The sequence below is a fragment of the Balaenoptera borealis genome (assembly GCF_965194805.1).
Source record: "Balaenoptera borealis genome assembly, chromosome: 8".
NCBI classification, from domain to species: Eukaryota; Metazoa; Chordata; class Mammalia; order Artiodactyla; family Balaenopteridae; genus Balaenoptera; species Balaenoptera borealis.
This window is the reverse complement of record NC_138865.1, coordinates 10007903-10028199: the sequence shown is the minus strand read 5'-3', so window position 1 is coordinate 10028199 and position 20297 is coordinate 10007903. Positions and strand designations below refer to the sequence as shown.

At 43.2% G+C, this 20297-nt stretch overlaps 1 protein-coding gene across 3 annotated transcripts in view; it reads right to left on the bottom strand.

The window, feature by feature from the left end:
• Positions 1-20297, bottom strand: part of INTS9 (integrator complex subunit 9) — a 108907-nt gene that overhangs the window by 14014 nt on the left and 74596 nt on the right. For all 3 annotated transcript variants that reach the window (XM_082402778.1, XM_082402779.1, XM_082402777.1), the window contains 6 exons: positions 16117-16228; positions 13465-13645; positions 9855-9915; positions 6512-6683; positions 3452-3576; positions 1260-1427 (listed from right to left, as the gene is read on the bottom strand). In XM_082402778.1, the coding sequence (XP_082258904.1) occupies positions 1260-1427; positions 3452-3576; positions 6512-6683; positions 9855-9915; positions 13465-13645; positions 16117-16228 (819 nt within the window). The remainder of the gene's footprint in view (positions 1-1259; positions 1428-3451; positions 3577-6511; positions 6684-9854; positions 9916-13464; positions 13646-16116; positions 16229-20297) is intronic.

Here is a 20297-nt window from a genome sequence, read left to right as displayed (position 1 = left end):
TTTATTTATTTTTGGCTGCACTGGGTCTTTGTTGCTGTGCGCGGGCTTTCTCTAGTTGCAGCGAGTGGGGGCTACTCTTTGTTGCGGTGCACGGACTTCTCATTGCGGTGGCTTCTCTTGTTGTGGGGCACGGGCTCTAGGCGTGCGGGCTTCAGTAGTTGTGGCACGTGGGCTCAGTAGTTGTGGCGCACGGGCTTAGCTGCTCCGTGGCATGTGGGATCTTCCTGGACCAGGGCTCAAACCCATGTCCCCTGCATTGGCAGGTGGATTCTAAACCACTGTGCCACCAGGGAAGCCCCTGTCTATTGCTCTTAATTTAAAAAAGAACAACTCAGGTTAACTGTGGAAAGGACTGAATGTACTGGACACTGGGTCCCCATTGATGGCACCTGGCCTTGTTCCACCACCAGCCTTTGTTAGGGTCGTGGAAATGGGCAACATTCAGGGGCTTAGCCTTCAAAGCCCAAGATCTGGCTACTCTGCTGAGCTCCAGAGAGAATCAGGGGACGCTGCTTTTAAGTTTTCCTACTTCCTTTTCCTGTTTGCTAAAAACACGTTCAAGCGTCTCCGGAGGCAACAGGAAGCCAGAAGCAGTGTCCTCAGAGCTCGGCACACCGTCACTGCGGCAGCTGGGCCACACGCTTCCCACTGCCCCTCCCCACACCTGTCACTCAGGCGCAACCCACCGCAGCTGTCCCACATGCACGACATGCTTTTTACCTTTTTTCCCTATTAAAACAAGCTCAGATATCATAGAACTAAAAAATATGTAGACTTCAGTAGAATAAAATCTTTAAGTTATACTAAAATGCATGCAAATAGTAATCAGTTTACATTCCTTACTTTTTGGTTACTCTCATCTCCTCCATCTATCTCTGAACTCGGTGAAACTTGGCCCTCACTCATAAATGGGGTCCAGGAGGGAGGAGAAAACCCACATCCTCAGGCGGTTAGGGACGGAGCTGACACTGGCTTACCTGTTCTCCACGCTATGGCCTGTGCCCTGGCCTCCCACACACATTAAGCTTTAATATAAGCAGTGCTCCAGCAGGCCGGATGTTGACAGCTGTTACTTCATTACTGGAAAAATGCGGAGGTTCTGAAAATCCCACCTCTCTTCCCAGTTACTTGCTTAAGGGTCGATGTGCTTTGGTTCATCCACGTGTGATACAAACCCCAAAGAAAGCTACTGCTGGGACGGTCTTCTGCAGACTCAAGTGGAAAACCCGGGCATGACCCTGGGAAGCAGCACAGCTCACCTCCGGCATGATTTCGATCTTCTCATACTGACGCTTGAAGGGCAGGGCGAGGACCTCGGCGCGCCGATAGGACATGGCGGGTGGCTGGCAGTCAATCATCAGGTCCATCCGGTGGGACTGCGCTGGGGGCGGCTGGGTGTACTGCTCAGGACAGACCACGTGGAGGGGCTGAGGAACCGGCGGGACAGGGGCAGGGTTGGGGGAGGGGGAGGAGGAAACAAGAGGAGGCTGTGAGGCAGGAGAGGCCGCGTCCTGAGCTAATCCTCCCTTTGCGGGGCTCAGGCTCACCACTTGGCCGTTTCGAATTCTCATCCTGTCAAACCCAAGTAACCAGTGAGCGAAGTGGGGGGAAAGAAGATCAAAAATTTCAGGGAAAAGCCCTGATCTGCCGGCCATGTTGATGAGCAAGGGATTTACTGCCTTGGTTTGTATTTATTTTTTCATTATATTCAAGTCACTTTGATGGTGACATCCATGGGTCTACCCTCAAATGGCCTCCAAGCCCCTTGAGGGCAGTCTTCTCGTCACCGTCATCGACTTGGTACCGCTACTGGCTGATTAGCAAGAACTGTGACTTTTTGTGCTAGTTTGGATTTCTGGTCTGGATCTGCAGGTCTACTGGTACTAGGCAGAGGGCAATGGTCAGGCCTTATCTTTAGTTGTGTAGGACACACTGAATCAGATAGAATTTTTTTTTTTTAACAAATGTCTCTTTTTATTATCTTGAGAGAAAACCAATTAGTAAACCAATGTTTACTTTGGCCAAATACCACCCAACTGCCAACCGAATGTGGCACCCAGAGAGTCAAAGCATTGTCACCGCCTTTACTGAAGAGTCTGGACCGAGCCTCAAGTTCCCGGAAGAACAAGGCTTCCAACAGACCTGACGGGTTGCGTTTCAAACCGCACTTGTCCTTTAGGACTGACACCTCTCCTCCTCTTCAGACTGCCTTTCGCCCTCCTTCCTGCCTGGTCAGCATCTTATAACTCTGTCTCAAAGCCAGTCGACTCCACAGTCACTGCCCGAGGACTCTCCCCAGGTTCTCCTCCCCTGCAATGGAGACCAGGCAGCCTCCTGTTTCCCTTATTCACACACCACCGAGGGGCTGGGGAGTGTGCCGTGGTTCAGGGACCGAGGGTGACATTACTCAGGAGTGAAAACAACAGGCTCGTAACTGTTTCTTCCAGCAAGTTGACAGGCACACGGTGGTGTATGAAATCGCTCATGGAAATCGGAAGTGGCTTAACTGCTCCAACCACGTCTAGAGGAAGGGCCAGCAAGCTTGGGGTCACCGTCAGCTGTTACCCCTGCGCTCCAGAGGCCGCCAGCTTTCTCTGTTTCCTGCTACCCTTCCTTAGAGTTTGCTGTTAGCGCCTCTCCTCCTGAGGTCAGGGGTTCTGTGAAGAGGAGGAAAGTGACCTCCCAGCTCAGGCCGAGAAATGCAGGGAGCCAACCACACCTCGCTCAGCGACTAGGGTCCAGGGCACCCCGGCGCTCACGTAAGGTCCCGGGCGCACCGAGGTGATGGGACATCAGAACCCTTCCTCTCGCCCGTTCTGAGTTGTCTTCCTCACCAACTGCCACCACCCTTCCAACCCCGAAACACGGGCCACCCGAGTGATAAGTGACCCAGGGCGGGGAGTTTTTCCTCCCCGTTCTCCTTCTGGGCCAACAGTGTTCCTTTCGCCTATGCTTTACCCCGACTACTCTTTCCCTTTCTCTAAGGCAGAAAATGCAAAATGAAACAAACAAAAAAGCGACAACCACCAAACCAAAACAATCCGCTAACAAAAGCATAACACTGCGGTACTAACCCATGTGTGCAAAAAGGGCCCAATATGTTTCAGTTCAGTGGTCTTTCATCTTGACAAGTGTGTTTCTAGAATGATGTTTTTTGGTGGTGGGAGGGGGCGATTTGCTTTTAACTGGACACAAAGGGTCCCCATCAAAAATAAGACACTGTTTACACTTTCTTTTCCTCCCACTTCTGATTTCTTTAGAGGAGAAACTTCTTTCAGGGTGTAAAGCCCACTGGTTTGGCGTCTGGAGGGTACCAGCTGAGCACCCTGCAGGCCGAGGACGGGTGAGGAAGACAAGCAGTGCAGCTCGCCATCCCGGCCCCCACACCGCAGACACGATCCGCACAGAGATGCCAGGGCCGCGGGAGCCACCAGCACAGTTTCCCCATTACCTGCACTTCTTTGAGCAGCTTTGACACTTGGATGAAATTCAGTCTCGTATCAATGGGGCAGTATATGCATTTCATGGCCAAGGGCTGGTAGGGAGCCAGTGTTTCCAGGTATGAGAAGTCGGGTTCTAAGGGGAGCACAAGAAAGAAAATTGAAAATGCAGGCAACAGAGGAACGGCCCAGTGAGGAAGCAGCTGGCATGGTCGAGGCCCAGCAGACGGGCAGCAGGACAGGAAAGGCACTGAAGGTTACGGGAGCCAGATTCCCCATCACGGGAGAGAGGAGTGATTTACAAATAAGGAGGGGGAGGCTGGACTGAACGCCGCAGGATGGATGTGGAATTGGAAGGACGCGTGTGAGCTCCAGGTTTTCAACACAGATGGAGGGAGAGATGAGACAAATGAGGGGCTAAATAAGTAAATGGGGGAGAGAGGAAAGCTCTTCTTTACAACAAAATGCGAACTAATAAATGTAAAAGAAGCGATGAAATTGAAAAAAAAAATTCACCATTTGGCAACCATCACAGTAATAATTTGGACCAGAATCATCAATAGATGCTAAAAAAAATTAGATAAACATCTGGGGAAGACCAGGATAAGTACATAGGCTCGAAGTGTCCCCCACAAGATACTGACTGACACAGAGCGGTGACTTCACAGGGGAGAAATCCGGCACAGGCCACTCGAACTGAGCACTCAAAGATCACCCCCAGGTAGGAGACAGACCACGTGCCTCCTACTTGACAGGATGCACCCAGAAGGAAAAAAAGAAGGATCCTGACCGCATGTCAACAAAATGCTAGTGCTGAGGCTGCGATGCCCCATCAGCAGGGCCAGTGCAGCGCCTGGGAACCGTCCTTGCCACGCTGGCTGGTTTGTTCTCTGCAGAGCCGCTCACCACGGCCGGCCTGGCGGGGACTGTTTGCTCTGCTGGAGGAAGCTGCCCACCTCGGGCCAAAAGCAGTGGCTCACTCCTGGCGTGAAAAACGACATGCACATTCCTGACACAGTCTGTGCCCTGTGAGGACGCCACTTCCTACGGCCCCAGCTTTCCACACACCGCTCCCAGGAACTTACCCGGTGACCTCAGGGCAACTCATAGAACTTCCAGATTTTTTAAATGACCTCCCCTGCAGTGGATCCTGTCTACCCAGGAAGAACCCAGAAACCACCCAAATGAGGCCAGCACGGCTGCCTGAGGGATAAGCGCCTCTCTTTGTATGGATACTGTGTGAGCTACAACTCCCACAGCCGTAATACAACCAGATAAGGTGGCCCAAAACCTAGCAGACATTGTCAACGACACAACTTGTGCTCTGGAAGTTCAACACACCAGTTTAAATGTATACTCCTTACCCAGATGAATGTCTGGTAATGAATGCCATGGACAATCACGTAGCCCTTGCTTTCTTCTTAGCTGGCTGGAGGGACGTTTGCAGTATAGCAACGCCTCTTCTGTGTCTCTGTAATACTGTAACCACTGTCACATCAGAGCCAACATCTCCTCAGAAAGGACAGGAGAGACCCCCTCAGTCCTACTACAGACAGCGTTCTCTGGATGACTTCCTGCTTAGCAGAACTTGGCAACGGTGAGGCTCTGGGTAGCGTGAATCAACGTCTTAGGGCCTGACTTCCTCTGCCTGTGGCTGAAAGGGGGTCTGCGAGGGAGAACAGCAGCGCCTGACAGCTGCTCTCTGAGCGCCCCCGGCACTCACGGCCAGGCCACGGTGCCCCCGCCTACTGGACATAAACTACCTCACGTGACGCTGACGTGAGAACAGGCCACGCAGTGACCACGGTGGATCAAGACAAAAACGAGACCCTCCCTAATCATATGCCTGAACACATGACCACAGCACGGTCCGAACCACCACATAAGCAAACACTGCCCTCTCCTGGCTCCATTCGTCTCGCCTTCTAGACAAGAATCACTAAGATACCCAACCAGAGAACTACTGCTTCCTGATGGCACCCAAGCCAGAACAATGAACCCACCTCCAAAATCACCTAAGCCAAGGCCCGTAAGTTCTTCTGAACGTGCCCAGCGATGCCTCCTGCCTCCCCACGGCGGTACCCCCTCACTGCAAGGAGTCAGTACCCCAACTTTGTTCCATTACTGGTGCGTTCCTGGTGGCCTCTGGTTGGTCCTCACAACAGGCTGAGCACAGGGAAGGGCCCAAGCATCCCTGACCCCAAAGCTCGGGGCATAACTAGACTCTCCTCCATGGCTCACATCTTAAAGGTAATTAGAAAACTCTAAGAAGGCAACTGGTACTTTCTCAACAGGCCTTTGTGCCAGGCACTATAAGGAGTGCTTTCTTATAACATTTCACTAAAGGCACAGAGCTGCCTGAGGATGAGCGACCAACAATCCCATTTGACAGAGGAAAGTGAGGCTCAGAGCGGGGAGTCACGTGGCTGAGGTTACAGCAACTCGGACCAGATTTCAGATCAAGGTTTTTTTACTTCATTGCCCTGAGATTTTCAAATCCCAAGGCTGTCTGAAGACCATGAATTGATAAAATAAGACAGTGATTAAGTAAAACCCCTAACGTGCCCTCGTTTAAGGATTAGTTTTATTCTGAGGGGTTGGTCTCCACAAGAAAAACTGCAAGCCAGAGTAAGCTATAACCAAAGGAGAGAGATCCATCTCTGTAAGTAAGTCCTAAAGGGTAAAGCAAGACTGATTACTAGAATTCCTGCAGTTCTTGAACAGCTTACAAAATCCTATCAAAAGTAGCTCTAGACCAGAAATCTGTCTCGGGGAAAATCTACAAACACAGACATGGAAGCTCTGTCCAGTGCACAGTGATCTAACAGGACATTTTGCTTTGTTCTTACCCTTTCCCTTCCAGTTGCTTTATCCTTTAGTATTTACAACAGAATAGGGATCAGATTTACGCCTTACTGTCAAATTCTTCCTGGATACAACAGAATAGTGATCACATTTATACCTTACTGTCAAATTCTTCCCAGCATCTCTACCTGGTAGGTACATCCTACCAGGTATGCAGGGATGGTCACAGTGGGAAGGGCAGGGTTTTGTTTTGTTGGTTTATTTACCTGTGAATATGACAGTGTTGAGACTAGATTTTCCCCAGAGCTCCATGAAATGGACCACGTCCCCAAATCGGAGGGAAGGGTGTCCAGTGAAAACCACACACGGCTGCCTGAAGTCATTGCTGAAGTCTCCATGGATGCTGGGGTAGTGCTTCAGCTTATTGGTCTGAATGAGCTAGAATACGTATCAAAAGCACATGAAGAGATGTTAGCCTACCCAGGAAGGAAGAACCACAGCATGGGAGAGTGAACAAATTAAAAATACAAGACAATGCTATTAATATTAGCCAAAGATCCAAATTTTTTACCTATAACGTGACTTTCTCAAAAGATGGGACCTTTCGGTAAAATTACCAAACTTAATGGAAACTTCTTTTCAGGTTGTTATGGCCTGATTCTGTCTAACCCTTCCTTTATAGCTTCCTGACACTCCGAGCTCCAGGCCCTGAAGTCCCCAATATTAGTTACTGTTTGAAGTACAAGTTTCCCAAACTCTGTGCATCACCAAGTTCTGTCAACAATAAACACTTCACACAAGAAAAATTGTTTACCAGCACAGGACTGCCTCTTGAGATGGTACAGCTGTGTTAAGTTACTGCGGCGAGGGGCCGGGGACTTAATAAACACAAGAACAAACTGGCTTTCAGCAATGCGGGAGATGTGATGTCCTCACGACAGAGAGCTCTAGTAAGAAGCAGGCCATGCACAGTCTCAAACCTGTCTCAAAAGTGAATGTTTTGAACCAAAAAGGTCTTCCTTCTAGCACAACACTGGGAACTACTCTCCTAACGCCAGGCCCAACCCAAGGCAACGCCATATACAGTTACAACCACAGATGGCATCTTGTGGCACTGCTCAGAAGTTCTTCCTGCTGCCTCAGCCCTGCCCCCACTGCCCCACTCTAGCACCAAAAAGATGGCAAACACCCATACTTCAGAGACCCTAAATGTCAACTAGTAGTGCCCTGAGATGCTGTCTGATGGGTAAAGAATTGGTCTGTGACCCACCTCAATCCTGTAGCCACCCATAATGCCTAAGAAGGGAGCCCAGCCAACAACTCCAAGCCCACTGTAGTCACCCCAACGGTGAGGATGCGGCCAGAATGGGGCCGCCCACAAATGGAAGCTGACTCTCTTCATCTTGAAGATTTAATCTTTAATTCAGAGAGAATGCTTTCATTCGCAAGACTACCCTGGAGATCTTAATTAGGTGTCACATGCTTGGATGGGATATGAATAGTAAAGATGCAATAATCGCTGCATTGCCACTTCCCTTCCAAGTTATGTACAAATAAAACTGACATTCTTTTTATAACCCATCTGGCCAAAATCATTACTTGCCCCAGTTAAACAGGTGAATGGCTGACTAAAGTACTAGTTCTACTGTATCCATAGATGTCAAGGAGATGAATGGGATTCTAAGAAGAGCAGCAGGTCTTTGCACATAAGTTAAGTCACTTTTTAAGGCAAACTGAGATTTTTTTTTTTGCCCATCAGATCTACTTTTCCAGTGGACTTACTACCTTTTTGACCATCCAGAATTACCATTGTGCTGATTTAAGGTCCAAACTGTATAGGCAATGAAGCTGTAGGGTAGGAATTCTGTAAAGCAATTTTTTTTTATCAGTACTAAGGGCAGAACTGTATTTTCTCCTGGGCACTGGTCACACAATACCGATTATCAACTCCATCACGCCCTAATATTGACAAGTGCATTTCAGGAATCCTGATCATGCAACTATGGTCTTTTCACATTCTTAACTGTAAATGGGACAAAGGTCATCCATGACATACTTGTGGGTAAGAACATGGTAACACCCTTAGAGAACAAGTTCTGAAGAAAGGCTAATTGTTATTCGGGAAGAGGCAAATAGACTTTCAGCGGTAAAGCCCACCACAAAGTATGTTTTGCTACACTTAATTTTCTGACACGAGATATCTAGCCTGAATTTCACTGTAGTAATGACAGAGCTCGCAAAAATCCTGGCTGCTGTAAGAGAGTATGAGGACTGCAAATACCTTCCTCAAAACCTTCCACGTGACATTCTGGTTCATGAAAGACCTGTCCTTTGGAGCAGGAAAACAGTAGTCAGATTTAAAATAATCAGCAGGACAACTGTTGCAATTTTCTTGAGCCGAATAGTTAACTGCATAGCAAATAAGTCAACAAAATCCCTATGCATAAGTACCTGCACAGACATCCCTAACTTGATGGAATCTTTACAAACTGAAAACTTCCACGTTGCCATATGCACATCAGTAAACAGCATTACCAGCTCTCAGAAATCCCCCTTTGTCCCCTTCCTGCCCCCACTGCTACCTCCAGGATAACCATTCTCCTGGCTTTTCATATCACAGATGAGTTTTCTGTGTGTTTGAACTTTTATATAAATAAAATCACACCATATCTACTCTTTAATATCTGGCTTCATTCACTAACATTATGTTTGTGAAATTTATCTGCATTGTTGCATATAATCTGAGTCCCTTCGTCCTCTTTGATGTAAGGTGTGAATATACCACAAAATTCATTCACCCGTTGATGGACATTTGGGTACATTTCAGCACTATTACCAAGAGGGCTATGAAGATTTCTGTGCCGATCTCTGGGTGACACACCTGCATTTCTGTTCAGTACAGACTTTGGGAACGAAACTGCTGAGGCACAGAGGATGTCACAGTCCTAGGTTCAACTTTACTGTCAGTTTCCTAAAGTGGTTATACCAATTTACACATCCTTTTTAAAAAACATAACAAAAAACTGGGAGTAACGCTATTGTCCAATAGGAAGGGAATGGTTAAGTACACTATAGTATGTTCACATGATATGCTATGGAATATTAGGTAGCAATAATAACAGTGAGGCGCACAGATAAATGTCCATGATACAGCCACCACTGGGTGAAAAAAAAAGCAATAGAAACAAAATTGGGCACACACAGCCACATAAAATCACTCACTGGTTCTGTGAGGAAGGGGGAAATTTTCTGTTTTCTAAACTGAAATGTTGTTATTTTCATCATTAAAAATTTATATCAATGACAGACATAACCAAACAAAAAGAAGACTTTGGCAATAAGTAAATCATTTATGCAAAAGAGTTGGTAGAATAAAATTCCTCACTCGGTCAATGAAACAGAGGTAGGCTATTAACTGAATAACATACTGGTAATGTGTTAATAAGAAGAGAAAGTAACAAATCTTGAGTCAGAGTAATTCACTGCCATCTTACAAGGGAAACAAAGGGCTATATCAAATTACCTTCAGATTTTAAAAATCTAATGACCTGCTATATCCACCCATATCTTTTCTTCTTGCTCTGACCCAGTGATTTTCCATTTTCTTACCTCTGCATGAGGAAAAGGCGGTTCTGGGAGATACACCTTAGTCTGTTTGTTGTGACAAAGCCTTTTGAGGAGGAAAAACAGATCAGCAGGTTAGGCAAGGGCGTACAGTGGCATTTGTTGCCATCTAGTGGTAGCAGCGCAAATACTTAATACCGAAGTTTATTTGAAATTTTTCTGTCAGTGTACCTCACTGTGAATAAAACACCAGCATTTATAGCGTAATCAGGACATAAATCACTTGTGAGCACAGTTTTAACCTTTGAAATTCCTCAATACATTTTTTTCTTAAAAAATAAGCTTCTTATTTTGAAGTACTTTTAGATTTACAGAAAAGTTGCAAAGACAGTACAGAGTTCCCATGTACCTTTTAGCTGGTATCCCACTATGTTTGTTAAACTAAGAAATAAACATTAGTACTTTACAGTTAACTAAACTCCAGACTTTACTCAGCTTTCACCAATTTTTCCACTAATGTTATTTTTCTGTTCCAGAATCTAATCTAAGATACCGTATTGCATTTAGTTGTGATTAAAAAAAAAAAACATTTTTTTTTTTTGGCTGTACCTCGCAGCTTGCAGGATCTGAGTTCCCCAACCAGGGATTGAACCTGTGCCCCCTGCAGTGGAAGCACAGAGTCCTAATCACTGGACCGCCAAGGAATTCCCTAGTTGTGATCAATTTTGAGGAGAAAGTGATACACAACAGAATTGGTAACTCAAACTGGAGAATAATAAATCTCTCCAGTATCTCTATCTTAATCTAGACACAGTGAATGTTTTAGGTAGTCTGTGTTTTTCCCTAGCCAGATATGACATTTAAAATATGGAGATTTCTGGAAAAGCAAATGTGGCAAAAGGTTAACAATTGTTAAATCAAAGTACGTGGGTGTTCTGTAGCTCTGACATTTTTAAAAGTTGGAAAAAATATATGTAGTGATTATGTTTGTTAAAGCCTGCTTCTAAGAATTCTATCAAAATAGAACTAAAGCATTTCAACAATTCTAATAGATGTTACTTTTGGCAGAATAATTCAGAACTCTGGGGCTTGGATTTTGTCTGAACTTCATTAATACAATGATCTAATTTTTCCTTCTTTAGTTTAACTCGATTTCAAAAACATTACTTTAGATCCTTTTTGGAAGAAGTTGTACATATGGAAACAAGATACTTTTGAAGGGTTACTTATTAATAATATCTAAACAGACAATAGTATTGTCTTTATTTCAAACTCAGGAGGAGAGACAAAAGTTCCTAGTTTAAAAGTTTAATTTTCATTGTTGCAAAGGATAATATGCTATATCACTTAGCATCAATACATAAAGCTATAAAACTAAAATACTTCTGTCAAAAAAATCAAAGAGCTAAATGCAATGTGGTACCCTGGATTGGATCCTGGAATAGGAAAAAAGCATTAGTGAAAAAACTGGTGCAATTTGAATAAAGACTGGAGTTCAGTTAATAATAGAGTGCTCATGTTAATTTCTTAGTTTTGGTACAGAATGCATGGCCATGTAAGATGTTAACATTGGGGGGAAACTGAGTGGAAGGTATATGGGAGTTTCTGTACTATCTCTGCAACTTTTCTGTGCCTAAAGTTATTTACTAAAGTAACAAGTTATTATTCAAAAAACAAAATCAAAGACGAAATTGAAAAAAAGTATCACAATGGGAAACAATGTCTGCAGATATAATAAAGTGTTAGGATCTTTAATACATATATAGAGTTCAAATAAATAGATAAAAGTACAACACCTCTGATAAGTAAATGGGCAAAAAAGGAACAATTTACAGACGACATAAAAATTTTTCTGGAAAGCAGTTTAGATTTGTATAATGAACATTAAAAGCTATTTATACCCTTTGTTCCAGTAATCTTATTTTTAGTAACTAACCCAAAGCAAAAGATGTAGTCATATATACACAGGATGATATTAATTGAAAATTTATCACTAAAAGGAAAAAAACTGGGGAAAGCCTGTCCACCCCTTCAGACAGTAGTTAAGTAAGTTATACTACATATAAATGATGATTAATGATGTAATAATGCAGTCAAGCAGAAATTATGGTCTCAAAGATTTTATAATGCTCTAATCTAGTATTAAAAAATTTAAAGGCAGGATTCACAATTAAATATGCAGCACGATCCCTATATAGAAAGGATACATCAGAATCTAACAGTGATATTATTTCTGGACAGTGGGATCATGGGTTCAGTTTTTTTTTACGGTTCTCTGTAACTTTTATCTTTTTCTACAGTAAACATGTATTACACACATATTAAAAACAAATATCAAAAAATAAAAACTCAAAAACAACCTACTCTTATTTTAGCAGTCCTGAATTCTACCCAATCAGACATTCTGACAATAAGAAAAGCATGTAATGGGTCAAGAGTGGACTTGAAGGGCACACACCCGGCTAGGACACCATCCACAGGGGCCCACAAGGGCTTGCCCAGGAGCTTGTAGTTTTCAATATTTTTAACTGAGGATCTGGATGAAGAAATTCAGAACATGCTGATTAAATGTGCAAGTCATCCTTAGGGTGGACTACCACTTATTCAAGATTACCTTCCTATGTTGGGGGAGAAAAAACTCTAAGCAAAGGATAAAATTCAATGGCTACCAATAAAAGTGACTTTTTATTGTTAGTCACTAACAATAAGTCAAATATAAATAACAACGAAAAGTCCTAGGGACAAACATGAATAATATGCACATGGGATGGAGAAGCCTGCCTGGATCTAAAAACAGAAAAAAAAAGGACCTTCACCACAACTAAAATGGAGAGAAAAAAACTGTATTTAAAAAGGTGGGGAGGGGAGGGCGCACACCATAATGCTGGGATATGTTGTACAGAACGACGTACAAATTACTTTTAAAGTAGAAGCTTCGTAGAAGAATACTGTGTCCATTAGGCTATCACACCACTAAACGGGATTAAGCACACCCTATATATATGTATGTCACAGTCCCATCCTAAGGCACTACTGGATCCATTGCAAAAGTTAAGTTGCTCTATTTCCTCCTACCCCTGACTTTCTTCGGCCAGGCGAGTTAGATTCAAATATCCATCTAAATAATCCTAAAAAGGTTCACCCACTTCATATTGTTCAATAATTTACCCATCCTAGGATTTGATCAAACAATTTCCTGCTGTAGTAAAACTTGATTTTGCCGAATATACTATTGAAATGAAAAAATAAGCTAGTTTTTCCTATCAGATTTGGTACTATAAATTTTAGACAACATGAGCTTGGGCTTTGAACTTTTTTTAGCTTTCAGCTTTTGTAATAGATAGAGGGTAGCATGTGAGAAGGTAAGTGTATAATAGTTTTGTTACTGATTTTGAAAGTGTTGGCTAAGCTACGTCTTTGCCCTCCCACCTTCCCTCCTTAATAACAATTCTTCTAAACCCTGGCAATATCACAGATTTGGCTTTCATTAATATTATCTTCACATCACAGACAGGGAAAAACAACAAAATGAAGGTTTCATAGTAATGTGAGAAAAATATAGGATTACTTCTATTTCTTTTTAAATTAAAATTAAGAACATTTTTCTTTTCTTACTGCTTGAATGTACTGAATCACAGGAAGAACAGAGACATACCACTCAGCAAAAATCTGGGAAAACTCGAGTGAACTGTTAGCCACTGGGGAGATGAAGTAGAAAGGAATGCTGGAGAGGCCGGCAGAGTCAATGTACTGATACAGGCATTCCAGAAGGTCATAGATCACTCCAGAAGGGTAGCAGGGGACCAACACGTTTCCTCCGTTCCGGACTGTCAGTGCTAGAAAGGTTGAAGCCACACAACACTGTAAATCAACTATACTTCAATAAAAAAAAAAAAAGAAAAGAAAAGAAAAGAAAGGTTGAAGCCAGAGGGGGAAAAAAAGTAGTATCAAAAGAACAGTTCAACACAGGGAGAACAGAACTTTAAAAATATTTGCATTTCTCTCATTTTCCTACATCTGTTCCTATAATACACTTCATATGTATAACAATTTACTTCTTTTGAAGACTAGCACCAGATTGGGAGGATCCAGAGGCTGACTGATGATCAGCTGAGTTTTTAACCAATGTCTCAGTGCCTGGGAACAGCGTGTGCAGTTAGGGGTCTGGGTTGTCAAGGTTACCAATGGCAGATGAGCTCCAGGACAGACCCTCCAAGCTCCTTCTCTTTTTAGCTCCTGCTCAAAACTTTGCTGGATTTGTCTCTCTTCAGCCTCTGACCACTGCTGAATGACCTATAAGGAAATAGGCCAAGTTTTTTCTGTTTGACTCATTTTAGTGGCATTTTCTTTCATTAATGTTTTGGCTATAAGAAAATCCTCTATACTTTAAATACTTAAAATAAGTTATCAAATGAGGAATTGCAACTTATGGTAAAATCATATTAGAAGCTATAACTGGCTAAAAAAAGGCCAAAGATCTCTTAAGTTTGTTTTTTGTTCAGTTTCCAACATAGATTGAAACAAGCAGCGTTTGGGTACAGAACTTGAAGTCTCTGATGCCTTTTATCCTCCTCCTACATGTTCCCAACTCTGACATCCAGGTTCTCCTGGGTGCTGTGCCTGGAATACTGGCCGACTTGCTATTACTAGAGTACGGAACCACGGAAAAGACCAGCTAGCCATCAGGGCTCAAGAGGCCTGGCTCTAGACCCGCCTCTGTCATAAGCTATGGGACCTTAGTTAGGCCACTGTAACCTCCTGGGCCTCAGCTTCCTCATCGCTGATGAGAGGAGTGAACTAGATCAGTGGTTTTCAAGCTTTATTTTGCATGAAAACTGCCAGAACATGTTAAAAATGCAACTTTTCTATGGGTCTCTCTTACTAGGTCTGTGGTGGGGCCTCAAAATTTGCATTTTTGAGAAGTGGCCTCACTGATCTTGAGGCAGGTGGTTAGTGGACCCCACTTTGAGAAACAGTGGATTAGATGTAAAGTTCCTTTAAGACCTGAAGTTCTTTGAGTCCATGGTTCTGGATTATACACAAACAACATACAAATCAAAGATTCTATTTGAGACCAGTCTGATACTTTTTCCAAGCTAAGAATAAATTACCTTTGTCTTAAAATCAGCAAAGAACAAAAATAGACTAGGATTACTGGCAAGGGCAAGAGAAATTTCAAAGGACAGTGCCTTCCATGTAAATATTAGATGACAACCACTTCTTTCCCCCAGAGCTGAGGTAATATCACTTACAGTTGCCAGGGGTGAGGGGCCTGAGTGCATTAACTCTTCTTTGGCAACAGTTTTGGAGTGAAAGTTTGTGTCTCCTCAAGTTCGTGTATTGAAGCCCTCACCCTCAATTAGGTATTAGGAGGGGGAACCTTTGGGAGGTACCCACATCTAGATGAGGCCATTAGGGTGGAGCCCCCATGATGGGATTAGCACACTTATAAGAAAAGGAAGAGGCACCAGAACAGCTTTTCTTCGCCAGTGAGGACACAGCAAGAAGGCTCCCATCTGCAAGTCAGAAAGAGGGTCCCTCACCAGAACCCAACCATGCTGGCAACCTTCTGACTTCCTAGCCTCCAGAACTATAAGAAATTAGTGTTGTTTAAAGCTTATACTATGATATTTTGTTACAGTAGCCTAAGCTAAGACAATAAGCAACCTACACATTTCTAAAAGAAATGCAGCATTTCTAGATTTTACTGACAATTATATCCAAAGAAACATACATTTCTTCCAGGTAGCAAATACCCAGCAAGTCTCTCAATTCAGTCTTCCCCCAAAAGAAGAAAAAAATAATACCAACCAAATAGTGGGGAAAAAAATACACCTGTTTAGTGTATCACTGTTGTGAATTCAAAGTATTAACAGTCTTTTCTGTGCTATTATTTGCAAAGCAAAGATATGATTCTTTCCTTCTTTAACTTTGCTTACCCTATAAGCATCCCTGACCCACCCCCAAATCCCACCAGAAAGCAAGAAGAAGAAAAGTTTCTACATAAATCAAGTGGGCGAATGTTGAGCATTTGTTGTATAAAGTGCTAAAAATTCTAATTTACCGTTATAACCACCATTCCTATTGTGCCTTCAGATTTAAGTTGCTTAAGAATTGCTTTTGTTGACAACAGTAGGCTTCGAAGGATGAGCAGAAAGGGTGGGAATAAATGGGGGAAAAGGCCTTAATAGGGGGCATCAGAGGGTGTGAATGTGAAGGAAAGGGACAAAAAATACCACAGAATCAAGGTACCAGAAAATAAATGTAAAACATTTCATCCTGTTTAAGATTTGCATTGGATACATACCCAGGTTGCTGCAGAACTCTCCCACCATGCCATCTGGGTTTGCGGTGGGAATCTGGGTAAGGCCTGTTAGAATGAGAACATCGCTGTTTTTGAGAGAAGCTTGGTCCATGGGCTGAAAAACCACAGAGAACTATGATTAGTAATTAAAAAAAAAAAAGGTTAGATATAAGTAGTAAAGGAAAAAGAGAATACAGTTACTGGTCTTTCCATGTCCAATCCATCATCAAGTCATCTCACCTCCTCTAACGAAAAGTCTATCACTGAACAGCGGTTGCCCAAGGGGGACGGGGACCCATGGGAGGGAACTTTATGGGGTGATGAAAAAGTTCTATGTCTTGTTTGGTACAGTGATGACATGATATGAAAATTCATGAATTGTACATTTAAGATCTTTTGGTTTCACTGTACATAAATTTTACCTCAATGAAAAATAAGCACATTATCTTATATTTCTATAATGCTTTGCTCTTTTCAAAAGGCCATCTCACACATATCGTTGGTGGCCCTCAAACTTGAGCGTGCATCAGAATCACCTGGAGGTGGATCGCTGGGCCCCACCCCCAGAGCTTCTGATTCAGGTTTGAGGAGGGCCTGAAAATCTGCATTTCTAACAAGCTCCCAGGAGATGCTCCTGGTGCCGGTCTGGGGATCATGCCTTGAGAACCACTGCACTATACAATTTGGTTCTCAAAACAGCTCTGCCAAGTACATGAAATAGGGTACATTTTGAAAATACAGAAGTTGGGACTCAAAGAGCTGGGGTGCGTTTCCCTAAGAGTCAGTGGCAGAGGAGCAAAGAAGGACACTGGATTAGGAACCAGAAACGTAAAGCCTCCTTCAATTCCATTACCAGCACTGGATCTCAGCCAAGCCTCTGAGCTGGGTTTCTTATAAAATGGGCCTATTTCTTGACCCATCTCCCTTCAGTGGCTTCTGAGAGTCTCATGTGCTAATACACATGATCTTCCCGTAGCCTATGAAGTCCTATGGTGTACTATTGTGTGGTCCTTAGGATGTTTTCTTTTTGAATTTAACTTTGTTTTCAGAGCATTTCAAGAAAATACTACTTTTCCCAAATAAATCAGGATTAAAATTGGAAACAAAAATGAAGGCCCATGCAAAGATGTATTGTACAACATGGGGAATATAGCCAATATTTTGCAATAACTGTAAATAGAAAGTAACCTTTAAAAATTGTAAAAAAAGTTAAAACAATTTAAAAAGTACTTAATAAGAGGAATAGAAAGGGAAAAAAATGACAGCCCATGGATTGAGATGCTGGAGAGCTCACCAATGTTTTCACTTTGTAATGCATCTTTTCCTTAGTTTCATTTAACATACTCACCAGAACATCAGAAGAAAAAAGCCAGAAACACCGTTTACTGAGAAGCCTTATCCCTCCTCTTTCTGTTCCACCCAGACTTCCCCCCCAAATTTCAAATAGCAGTTCAGCAACACCTACCATCTGCATTGCTATCTCTGAGTATGCATGCCTTTTGATGTATCATCCTTTAGTATTTTATATACACATGGATATATGGGCTTCATTATGTTTTAAAATAACATGAGTGTTATTTTAGCAGGTTATATAAGCTGCTTTATAACCTGAAAAATATTTCTTTCACACGAATAAAGGAAAAGTACAGTTGTGACAATTAGACTGAGTAGCTTCTAATTCCTATTTGCACAGATACATAACAATGCGTGTAAGAGCTTTTCCTCTGCTCAGGCAGAACTGACCTACCTATCTGCACTTCTCCTACAAACACACACACACACACACACATATACATATATATATATATATACACACGTTGTTTCCAGAGAAGGAGGAAAGGGGAAGTACAGAGGTTTATAGCAGCTGATGTGTAACGAGCCTGGGAATGTTCATTGCGTGCACATACCAAGCAGAAGGAAACTGGAACGGTGACCAAAAGGACCAAGCTTCACTGGATAGCATATTCAGCTTAAAAGCACAACAATTTTATAAGAATCTTATTAGAACAAGCCACTAATGATTCACAGGGCTGATGGGGGATTCAGAGGGCCTAGGAACCTCCTGAAATGGTACACATAATTCTGTGTGCCTGTATACATTTTCCCACAGATTTAATTAGATTGTCATTTGGGGCCATGACCCCCAAAAGGTTAATTAAGGACTATTGATCTAAACAAAGACTCAGTAGGGAGAAAACTCTGGCACTGAAAACATTATCATCTCTGAACCTCAGCCATTACCACTGCCTTCCTTTGAAAATTAAATGCCCATAATAAAAAACAAAGGCAGTACTACAACATGACTACCACCGAGCTGGACATTGAGATACTTCATGATCAAGTCAGACTAGATGTTCATAGTTTTAGCCCTAAAACTTGGGAGACATTTCTTGTGGATTCCCAGGGCTACTATAAAAAAAGTAGTCTTAAAAGGCTTTTAGTGACACTCTCCAAACCAGGCTGACACCACCACCATCTCCATTTCACCACCAAAGGGCAAATGCATATATTACTGGTGTCAGTGGTCACTCGCTGAGTGCCTGAAGTGGGAACATTTTGTTTAAACACACAAAAACAGAAAATTCCACTGTGTCCAAGAATCAAATAAAAATACCTTACAAAGTTGACAGTCACAATCGAACCTGTGGAATAAAATTTTGAAAAAGCCTAGGTCCAAGGATGCTGTGGTCTTTGTGCTGGTCCTCTGCTGATTAATTTTTTTTATACATATGTATATATTTTTTAATTAAAAAAAATTTTTTAGCTGTGCTGGGTCTTTGTTGCTGTGCGTGGCTTTCTCTAAGTTACAGTGTGCGGGCTTCTCTTGTTGTGGAGCACAGGCTCTAGGCACGCAGGCTTCAGTAGTTGCAGCATGTGGGCTCAGTAGTTGTGGCACTCGGGCCCTAGAGTGCATGGGCTTCAGTAGTTGTGGCGCGTGGGCTCTAGGGCATGCAGGCTTCAGTAGTTGTGGCTCGTGGGCTCTAGAGTGCAGGCTCAGTAGTTATGGCACACGGGCTTAGCTGCTCCACGGCATGTGGGATCTTCCCAGACCAGGGATCGAACCCGTGTCCCCTACACTGGCAGGTGGATTCTTAACCACTGTGCCACCAGGGAAGTCCACTCTGCTGATTAATTTTTACTGGACACTTTGCACAGGGCATGAGAAAAAGGAGATCCAGTTTCTAGGCCCTAGAAGCTTATGACTGAGTTGAAGAGAAAGTATGTACAATCAAAAAGGAGGATTTTTCCAAAAGCCATAAAGAATGTAATTCAACTTTCTTGAGTCTGCACTGAGTATCTAAGTGCCAGGGCGAATGCAGACTAGAGGGCTGCACTAGGCCAGGGGAGGTCACTTGTATATGGCTTTTTGGCAGATGAAGTTTTGGTTCTAATCTTCTTTCTCTCTTTGGCTAAGGAACTTAAGACTCAATTTCAGGCGGACTTTGGAATGGCTGAGTGACACCCCTCCCCCCCAAACCCCCCCCCCCCAAGATGTCCCTCCTACATGTGCCCTCATGGCCTCCAAGACTCACCATCCCAGCACTGACCACACTGAATTGCAATCGCCTGTTTACCTGTCTGTGTCCCGCATGGGACTATGAAGCTCCCTGAGAGCAAGGACTTTGTATCCTTACTTCCTGGCAAGATGCCTGGCACACAGCAAATGGTAAATAAACATTCATTGAATAAATGAACACATGAAAAGAACATGCATTCTGGTAAACAAAGTGAGAACATTCCATGCTAGGAAATAGGCACTAAAAGTCAGGAACATGAGATAAGCATGTCAACAGTGGGAGGAGGGCCAGGGAGGGCAGAAGGAAGGGGAAGGCAGCCTGTAGGTGCCAAACGGATTTATTTGAGAAAAGAAATTAGGAAAAAGAGAGAAAGTATTATTGGTTAAGGGCCTAAAAGGTCAGAATCGTGAAGACTGATAGGCTAGGCAATAAGGAGTCAATGGTCTGAAGCCGGAGGATGACATTTTTTAACAATAAACACAGACAATAGCTGAAGGAAGGGGGGGTGAGACCAAACAGACGGAGAACACTTTGAAGGCAGCCCAGACAGACATAAAGGGAAAAACATTACAATTTCATGGCATTTGAGGAGCTGGAAGAAGCAGATCTACACATCATACAAAACAATTAACAGACTTTGGGGAATGGATTGGATATACAGGACAA